This window comes from Rutilus rutilus, assembly GCF_951802725.1.
Source record: "Rutilus rutilus genome assembly, chromosome: 14".
NCBI classification, from domain to species: Eukaryota; Metazoa; Chordata; class Actinopteri; order Cypriniformes; family Leuciscidae; genus Rutilus; species Rutilus rutilus.
Window position 1 is genome coordinate 5,791,982 of NC_140219.1, and position 9,725 is coordinate 5,801,706.

Below are 9,725 nucleotides of genomic sequence, written 5' to 3' on the forward strand. Positions count from 1 at the left end.
TTAAATTGTACTAATATAGGCTACAGAGATTTAAAAAAAATGTTTTTGAAAGAAGTATTTCTGCTAACCCAGGCTGCATTTGTTCAACCAAAAATCTAGTAAAAATAGTAATATTGTGAAACATTACAATTTAAAGAACTGTTTTCTATTTAAATATATTTTAAAATGCAATTTATTCCTGTGACCAAAGCTGAATTTTCAGCATCATTACTCCAGTCTTCAGTGTCACATGATCCTTCAGTAATCATTCTAATATGCTGATTTGGTTTATTTTAAAAATATTATTGGTTATACCTTATTATAGTTTTAAATTACTAGCACCACCTCCACTAGCATAACTATTTTTAGTGGAAACTGTGGTTACCATGGTAATTTTAGTTATGGATGATCTCTGTCGACCCCCAGTGTCTTTGAAACGTCATTGCAGTATTTGAGCCTCGCGAGTTGCCGTAGGTTAAACATTAATCACATGTATGAGTTGTCAGGAAGAAGAAACAAAAGCGGTTTTTAGGCCAGATCAGAGAATGCCACCCATGGGCGATGAATGATGCCGCTGCGCGAGCGAAGTGTCCGCAGGTGACTCACCTGTGCGAACCGGCCGCGTGCACGCGCTAACACGAGTCATGCAGAAAACAGTCCTCGTAGCCGGAGCAATGTGTAAAGAAGCAGGATACGGACCAGGAATGGAAGAGTAACGTTAGCTGATACATACACCTGATCCGTGTATGCCATGGGGAACTGCTGGGCTCAGTGTTTTGGGCTCTTTAGGAGGGAAGCAAACAGGATACAAAGAGGAGGAGGGTGAGTTTTTCATCGGCTTGTTATTTCATATGAAGTTGCACCAGCTGTGATCTTTGGCAGCATGACTCGCCTGTTGTCAGGTGCATTGCATTGGACACTCGTGTAGCCGGTGAACAGTGGAAAATCTCTGGATCTTTTTAAAGGAATGTTCTGATAGATATCAATGCACCTTAACTGTTACATTAAATACGCAGAGTTTAGGTTGAAAGCAACTGATATCAATCCCATTAGCAATGTTCATTTCGCGAACGAATCGTTCCTTTTAAATGATTCACGTGAACCGATTCGCATCGAGTTTGTAATTCACTTAACTGTTCCGGACAATAGTTTACATATGTTATTTATATTTTGAAAAGGGTGTAATTATTTAATTATAATATTTAATGGATACATAAAAAAGGCGCCGCGATGAATGACACTTCTGTTTCACACTTGTAAGCAATGATTCGAATCTGTTCTCCGATGGAACCGACTCGCATGAATGACTCGGACTCATCAACGCTACTCTAGTTTCCGCATTAGTTGAGGTCTGATCTCAGGACCCCGCCCAGAGTCCTCTTGTGAATCCGCCCTAGGACATCAGGTTTTGGCCTTTCGCCATTGTGTGTAATTTAGCTATATCTTAATTTATTTGTTGGATCTAAACCAGTAGCCTACCAGGCATGTTTTATATTCACAATTTTTTTTTTATGTGTTGTCTGTTAAGTCTTAGATTATTACTATTTTCTCTACTATTTAAGTCTCCATTTGCTGTTTTACAGTATAGAATCTCAGAATCTTTTTTTAACCGCAAGTGATGATATTGGACAATGCTGTTACTTAAATCATTTTATGTATAAAATATTTTAATATGCTCTGCCAGGAGGAAGTGAATGTTACCTCACATAAAACCAGCCTGACTCGATTTTTTATTTGTTTTTTTTTTGCCAATAGGTCTAAGTACTTCAAAAGTACCACAGCTGGGGAACACTATACCATTGAGGTACAGTCAAAATAATTTATTTAAAATGAAAAATCAGATATAAATACATTGTCATCGCTGTGCAGTTTGAGTGACATCCATGCGCTCTGTTACAGTTTGAGAACCTTGTGGAGAGCGATGAGGTGAGGACACACTTACAGAAACACACTCAACTTCTTATAATATTCCTCCTTTGCTTAGACGTCAACACTTTTGCCTTCTTTTCCAGGGTGAGAGCTCGCAAAGCTGCCCCAGGTATGGTATTATTTAATCCGGACTCTTTTGGATTTTACTTTTATTTACCTGGATACATACAGTACACTCAAGTAAAGCAGTATGCACTATAGAGCAATAATTCTTGTTTCCTTGCTTTTATTTTCAAGATCTGAGGTGAATTATCCATTGTCTTTTTCAGTTTGGCTATAAAGGTCACACAAAATGATATTGAAATATAGTTTAACAATGAAATAAAGCACATAATTGGTGAGATCACCATCGTCATACTTTGTATATGGTTGTTCCAGCCACGACGTAGCAGAAATAAATAAAAAACGTTTCTAAAAACTAATTTTATGTCACGTGTCGCCATTGCTGCTGATTAGGGCAACAAGTCTGATTAACAAGGAAAAGATACATATCACATGTGGATAGGACACGGTGTAATGGATTTTTAAGACTTTGAGTTTAAGACAGTGACATCAATTTTGTTGCATAAGTGTGAGCTTTTTAAACTGTTTATGGATATTATGATGGATATTGCGCACAAAAAGTGCAAGACCGATTTCTAATATATTGATTTCAAATTTGTCTGTCTCTAAAAGTCACTTAAAGAAACTATATAGATGGTCAAACTGTCTCTTCCTATCTACATGGTTGGCTCTTGGCTTAGATAGGCTGTAAAATTGACCAGACTGTCAAGACCAAGTTAGGAGGACTGTAATGAGTCACATTCCTCTCAGATCAGTGCATCACATGGCATGAGGTCACACAGATTTTGATTGGCTGAGGGAGACTTTGAACTCTGCTCTCTCTTCTGTCATTGGTCCAGACCCATCAGCGAGGAGGAGATCGGCCACTTGAAAGAGCAACGCTACACTGCCATCTCAGACCAACAGGCGCTGATCGACAAAAAGCTGAAGGCAGAGGTACGGGAGGTCACATCCGTACCTCCATCATCACATGTGCCCTGATGAAACGTTCACAATAAGACCGGACAAGAAACTTGTTTATAGTCTAAACAAGATCAATTTTACGTTGACTTAAAACATTTTAATGGTCAAGGTCAGAAGTTGTTGCCTTTAAGTTAGAGCTTACATTGAGTTTATGGTTTCATTTGTTGTTTTCCATTGCTTTGGTTTTCACCCCTGCTTTTTATTTCTGAGTTTAGTTAACCTTCCCTTCCTGTTGTGATTTTTGCCCAGTTAGTGGCAGAAGAGGAGAAGTTAAGGCTAGAAGAGGAGGCTGCTTTTGCAGCCCAGCGCGAGGCAGCGCGGCTCGCTAAGGAACGAAAGCTAAAGGAGGTGAGGCGTTCGCACTGAGCACGCCCAGCCCTTCTCTTAACCCCGCCCACTTACCTTCAGCCACACCCTTCTCATTTGACATGCCTTCAGTTCTAATTTATAAGTAACAATTCTGATTTGAACAGGAAAAAAAATTGCTTGAGTTTGTAAGTTATGCATTGTTTATCATACATTTGTTGAAATTACTCCTCTTTGAAACATTTATAGATTGTGATACGCAATGAATAGCTGAGATCTAGGACTTATAAACAGGATTGAAGGCTCTTAATGTTGGTCCAGCATCAAATATCGATCAACGTCTTGTGAATAAAGTCAGCACTTAATGCTGATAAAAAACCAAATCGATCTGCTTCCAAGAAAACCTTCTCCACCTAAAACTAACTATCCTTAACTACATGTCTCTCATTTCCTCCTGTTTTTATTAGCATTTGTCTTCTTAATTTGCCCTCATGTCTTCTGTTCATTTTTATTTTTTCTAATTTTCCTTTCTACCATGATTTGTGTGTTTGACCATCTGCTAATATTACATATGCTGTCTGTTTCCCAGTAGGGCACCAAACTTTGGCACTAACAGTTAGAAATAATTTTAGCCATGTTTTTGTTGCTGTTTTTGAATATCTGAGCGATATCATAGCACTTGGTGAAATATTAGTGGAAGTGAGTCGGTTGTCATTCTTAAAATGTTCTGTTTTCAGGGAAAGCAGCAGCCACAGAGGACCAAACCCAGGTCAGAATCAGAGAGCAATGACCCTCGGCACAAACCGTAAGTTCAATCTGCCCTGAAATTAATGCAAATGGTATTCAGTGACCCAAAAAAGTTTTCCAACACTTAGGTTACCAAGTAGCATGTGGAAACAAATGAAGCTAGATTTCTATAGAAATATCTTCCTATTTTTGAGCCATTAAATAAAAAATAAAAAAAATGTTTTATATATATATATATATATATATTAAAACCTTTACTGTAAAGATTAAATATTTCAGTCGTTTACCTCCATGTCATGCGACCATTAGCCATCACCAGAGAAGTGTGAATATATGTTGTTAAATTATTGAAATATTAAAATCTCAGGGAGACCTTTAAGAAAACATTAAGTTGAAGGAGTTCAGCTGACCAAGAACAAAAATCAACAGGCTGAAGAACACTTACACAAGGAAATTTTGCCTATGGTTTAAAAATACCATAGCAAAAACAATTAGCCTAACTAATATAAATTTCAAGCACTATTAAAGGGTTAGTTCACCCAAAAATGAAAATTCTGTCAGTAATTACTCACCCTCATGTTGTTCCAACCATGTAAGTCTTTCGTTCATCTTCGGATCACAAATTAAGATATTTTTGATGAAATCTGACAGCTGGCTCACTCCTCCATAGGCTTTCAGAGGGACCGAAACTCGCCGGCCCAGAATAGTTATTAAAAACATCGTTAAAATAGTCCAAGTGACTACAGTGGCTCTACATTAAGTTTATCATGCGACGACAATACTTTTTGTGCGGAAAAACAACAAAAATAACGACTTTATCCAACTATTAGTGTTCTTCAATGTGGGCCTCTGACGAGAGTTCACGGGAGCGCCAGGACGCATGCGCGAGAACTGAGATTACGGCGTTCTTCTACTACTACTACTACTTGTTACTGGCTGCTCACTCCTTGGGAGTATTACCGCCATCTACTGTACACGATGACGTCCCGACATCATCGAGACCTAAATCACAATAAGTGTTGAATTCAATAACTTACATACAAGCGTCTTCCTCTGCTTATAAACAGACCGTTTTGCGCTTCCGGCAATGTCGGGACGTCATCGTGTACAGTAGATGGCGGTAATACTCCCAAGGAGTGAGCAGCCAGTAACAAGACTATTTTAACGATGTTTTTAATAACTATTCTGGGCCGACGAGTTTCGGTCCCTCTGAAAGCCTATGGAGGAGTGAGACAACTGTCAGATTTCATCAAAAATATCTTAATTTGTGATCCGAAGATGAACGAAAGACTTGCATGGTTGGAACAACATGAGGGTGAGTAATTACTGACAGAATTTTCATTTTTGGGTGAACTAACCCTTTAAAGACGACTAAACACACTAACTAAAAAACAACAAATAAACAAATTAGCAATCACACAAATAAATACACCTGAACATTAGATATGTTTGAAATAAACGTGAAGTAAACAAAAGTGTTTTAACATTTTCAGGTATTCAGGTACAGAAACCGTCATCAAATGTTAAATAACACAGCACTTTATAAATAACAAATATACATTACAAATATAGTTACAAAAGTTATTCAGTCAAGAACTGAGTGAATTTTCTCTTTGTCTTTAGTTGTTTGATTAACGTTATTATAGCGACGGCAGCAAGAATATTAGACTGCTGTCACTTTAAGAGCTGCGCGGATCCAAATATACTGTTATGCGTTTTCTTTGTCAACCGTTTACATTCACTTAAGACATAACCAACTGTGTTTACGAGAATATTTCGACTTTGTGTATTTGTCCGTTCAAGTGCGAAAAGACGCGTAAGAGAACTGTTCAGTATCACGCACTATTAAATATAATAGGCGGCTTTCTGTGCGCACATTTTGCAGACAGATGAGGCAACTGTGTGTGTGTTTCCCCAGCAAAGCGTCAGATGGAGAGTTCGAGGTGTACCTGCAGAGTGTGAAGGCTCAATCTGAAGCATTTCGGAGTAACCGTGAGTTCCCATTAACACATTTAAATTAAAAAAATTAGAATGCATGTATTTAAATGGAAAAAAAAGTATTAATCTCTAAATGTTAAAATCTGTATCGACTGTGTCTGTGTGTGAAGGACTCAGCTCTGAGACGAATGTGGTGACGCCGAACACGGAGAGCAGCTGGGACTTCACCAGTAAGACTGACGCCACCTCACTGGACCTGGAGTGGGAGGATGAGGAGGGTGAGTGACCTCACAGAAACGATAACATTTGTGTCCTGCATTCAGACAAAAAAGAAGTCAAGTCACAACATGCCAATTTAAATGTTGCTGTTTTTCAGTTTGATACCGTTTGCTTTAAATGTCACATTCAAGTCAGGTTTTAACTTTGACATTTTGGAGTGTTTACTGATCTTGGTTAATGCGAATTTTAACATTTACAAATACAAAAATAATCAAAATATGTGTCTTAATGCAGTGTGAACTAACACGAACAAACAATGAACCACTGTATATATATATTTTTTTTTAAAGTGCTTCTAATATGCTTTTTCGGATATTACCTTCATGCAGTGTGTAATGTAGCTGTTTGTGAATGTAAAAGGTCGGCAAAGTTTCAAAGTGCACAACAAATAAAGTTATTGTCTCCTAAAAGAAAGAACCAATTCTGAACTGCCTGAAACGAGTCATCAGTAATTGCAGTCTTACTTTCATTTTACATTTTGATGAATGATAACATTTTTGTACAGGGACCTGTATTAACAGAGCAAATAGGGTTGACTTAATCCATATGTCTTTACTGTAATGAATTAATATGTGGCATTACACAGGAATGAACCGAATGGGTCCTGCATGGGAGCGTTCCAAAACGGAGGAGGACATTTTACGGGCGGCGCTTCGTCCTGGCGGGAAACAGCTGGACAGCGGACCCACCTCCACCTCTGAGGACTCCAACGCTCTGGAGTGGGAGAACGACTTTGTCAGCGCACATCCCGAGGACAGTGGCGACCATGGCGACCATGGCGACGAGGACTTTGAGGGATTTGTTAATCCAGTACTGGACACGCCCACTGAGGAGGCGGGGCATAAAGCCAGCTCTGACCAACAAGAGAGATAGTCTACAGCAAGAGACCGTGAGACCACAGCGATTTTTCAAATGCCTCGTTCAAAATCAGTGTGATATGACTGCGGACGGTCAGTTCAACTTAATGTATCAAATGAAATTCATAATTCTCAGTGTGAGAGAAAATACAAGACACAGAAAATGCTTTATATGATTTGTACTTTCATTGGGTGAATATCATGAAAATTGTCATAATTTATCCCCAAAAATAATATATTTTCATTATTTTGAATGATATCTTTATTACAATAAAAAAAATACTGTAATACAAGAATTTCTAACTTTTAAATCAGCATAAATGAGAGTCGATACAATACATGCAGCCATGATGTATATATATTTCTCAATTTAAATGTGGCTATTTTTTGCATTATGGTAATGAGAACTGGGTTGGAAATATGCTCAGTGGTCACAATGCAAAAAAAAAATCGTTATGGATCTAACAGAATGCTTCATTTTCTTTATGCAAAATATAATTCCGTTTGGGATGAATAATGACCTGGACATGTTCGTGACAGTTTTCATGAGATTCACACCATTAGGTCACAGATTCATTAGGATTTGCGTTCCACGGGTAAATTTGCCCCAGTTTTTAATTATTAGATGCATCTGAAATTTATTTTTATTCGTTTCATAATGACTGGGTGAGCAATGTTTTCGTTCAGCCTTATTTCAGAAGTTTTCATTACAGAACTGAATCAAGTGCAATTTTAGAAGAAGAGGGAAGCTTTTTTGCATGGTTAATATGATAAGTCATATCAGACATGATAACAGGGAAAATGACTGTCAGGGAATGTGGCCCCTGGTATGATGCATATGAGACACTGGACCGTTTTAAGGGAAAGACCTTTTGGCTAAAATGCATTGGAACACATTTAAATTAAGTCCATAAGTGCTTTTAAATGATCTGTCTCTCTGTGTCTGGGTCAAAGGGTTTGTTGTCGACACTTTTTGGAAACGGTTAGTGTTAGCCAGTTCTTTAAACTCTGCATTTCTGAACAAAATGGATCAGAACGAGGGAAAATACACGGTGTGATATGGATCGTCATATTCTACCTCTGGTTTTGATAATCCTGACATTATTGAATGAATTCGTGCTGTCTTACTGTATCTAAAAATGATCAATGATTTGATGTGCATATCTTTCCGAAACATGCAAGTTGTTTCACAGTGAAATCGGAAGAAATATTATTTTGCATAAAGAAAATAAGGCATGTTTTAGGAAAATTGGTTTTGACATTGATTGACACAATTTTCATAAATGCTTATTACAATATTAAAACATTCTCTTTCCTGTGATGTGAAAAAGTCAAAATCACAATGGCCTAAAAAAATATGCTTTTATTTTCTTTATGGTATGGTATTATCTTTGTTTTTCCATTTAATTATGGGGTGAAATATGACCCGAACATGTTTTTGTGATGTTTTTGTGAATGCAGATGAAAACGAGGCTGTGAGGGATAATGTCTTTACAATGGAACATTGTATAAAGGTCCTAGAGAACATGATTTTCACAACCTTTTAAAACTGTTTTATGGAGTTTTTGTCTACTGAAAGTTTTTCTCGGAAAGACGTTTCGTCAACTGAACAATCAGACTGTTGTTAAACAATGAATTCTGTCCACAGCCTCGTTTTCACTCCTGTCTAACCTGACTAAGGTCTATAATGGAACATCAAGGAACTTACGGTATTAGTATAATGAATGAAAGAGGGGTCATCAAATGGTCAGGAATTATTTCTACACATGAATTTGACTCATCTTTTTTCTGTCTGCCATTATGAACAACCTCTTCCATTGACCCTCAAATTCCAAATTCAACCCTAATGCTTTTAAATGTTGTCATGAATTCTGATCTGTATATGGATTGTAAAGCAGACACTAAAGGCCTTTAAGAGTAGTGGAGACTTGAGTCTGTAATCTAGTTGTAGGCCTCTGAGGACTGATGTGTAAAACATCAGCGCACACAAGAGCTTCTGTACAGCACAATCATGTCACGTTATTTTCTTATTCTACCAGCACACCTCAAAAGAGATGTATTCATGTCATCAGAATGTGAAGTATGTGTGATCAATGCAGTGTTTGTTTTTGTTTGATCATTCTTTTTTCTCCTCCTTTTGAGTCTGTTGACCATGTAAACTCATCCTGTTTGAAGAGTTTGGGAGCATATGCAAAGATAAATTAATGTTTGTCCATCAGTCAGAATTAAATGGGCCCAGGTGATTGTAAATAATGTGTAGCTGATGTGTGAAATGATGACATTTGAAAATACAGCCCCATCTGTGTGTTTATGGAGGCATATTTATGTAAATGACTACAAGGTTAGCAGCTTTAACTGATTCGCTAATGGAAACACTGTTACCAGGCCTTATTTTGCATTATAAGTGCGTATATTGAAATAATAATAGCGGTTCTCAATTTAAGGAAAATAAAATATGCTGAACATTCCAAGAAAGGCTCTGGACTCTCGTTTCCAATGCGCCTCCCAACTCTTCAACAGAGCTTAAACTGTTGCACAATTACATTTGTTGATACAGTATGTTTCCTTGTGTTGGAGGAACATCAATATTATTATTTTTTGTACAATTCTGGGTGTTCGTGAAGGACCTGTCATATTTCAGATAAACTGAACGTAATTACAGTT

At 37.5% G+C, this 9,725-nt stretch overlaps 1 protein-coding gene across 2 annotated transcripts; it reads left to right on the forward strand.

Moving 5' to 3' along the window:
* Positions 1–490: 490 nt before the first annotated feature.
* ap1ar (adaptor related protein complex 1 associated regulatory protein) lies at positions 491–9,367 on the forward strand. 2 transcript variants are annotated; one of them, XM_084429505.1, is made up of 10 exons: positions 491–801; positions 1,735–1,783; positions 1,879–1,905; positions 1,992–2,017; positions 2,811–2,907; positions 3,184–3,282; positions 3,978–4,045; positions 5,906–5,979; positions 6,096–6,203; positions 6,791–9,367. In XM_084429505.1, the coding sequence occupies exons 1-10, from the start codon at positions 731–733 to the stop codon at positions 7,075–7,077; spliced, it is 906 nt and encodes a 301-aa protein (XP_084285631.1). In that variant the 5' UTR covers positions 491–730; the 3' UTR covers positions 7,078–9,367. The 2 variants fall into 2 exon arrangements, with proteins under 2 accessions (XP_084285631.1, XP_084285632.1); XM_084429506.1 differs by lacking the exon at positions 3,184–3,282 and having other exon boundaries at positions 596–801; positions 6,791–7,226.
* Positions 9,368–9,725: the final 358 nt, after the last annotated feature.

What these genes read in the sequence shown, in the direction of transcription:
- ap1ar (XM_084429505.1), top strand. Translation starts at nt 731, where the DNA reads ATGGGGAACTGCTGGGCTCAGTGTTTTGGGCTCTTTAGGAGGGAAGCA. An exon ending in GGGAACACTATACCATTGAG is followed by an intron (nt 1,784 to 1,878) that starts GTACAGTCAAAA and finishes GCTCTGTTACAG; the next exon opens with TTTGAGAACCTTGTGGAGAG. An exon ending in GGAGTGGGAGGATGAGGAGG is followed by an intron (nt 6,204 to 6,790) that starts GTGAGTGACCTC and finishes GGCATTACACAG; the next exon opens with GAATGAACCGAATGGGTCCT.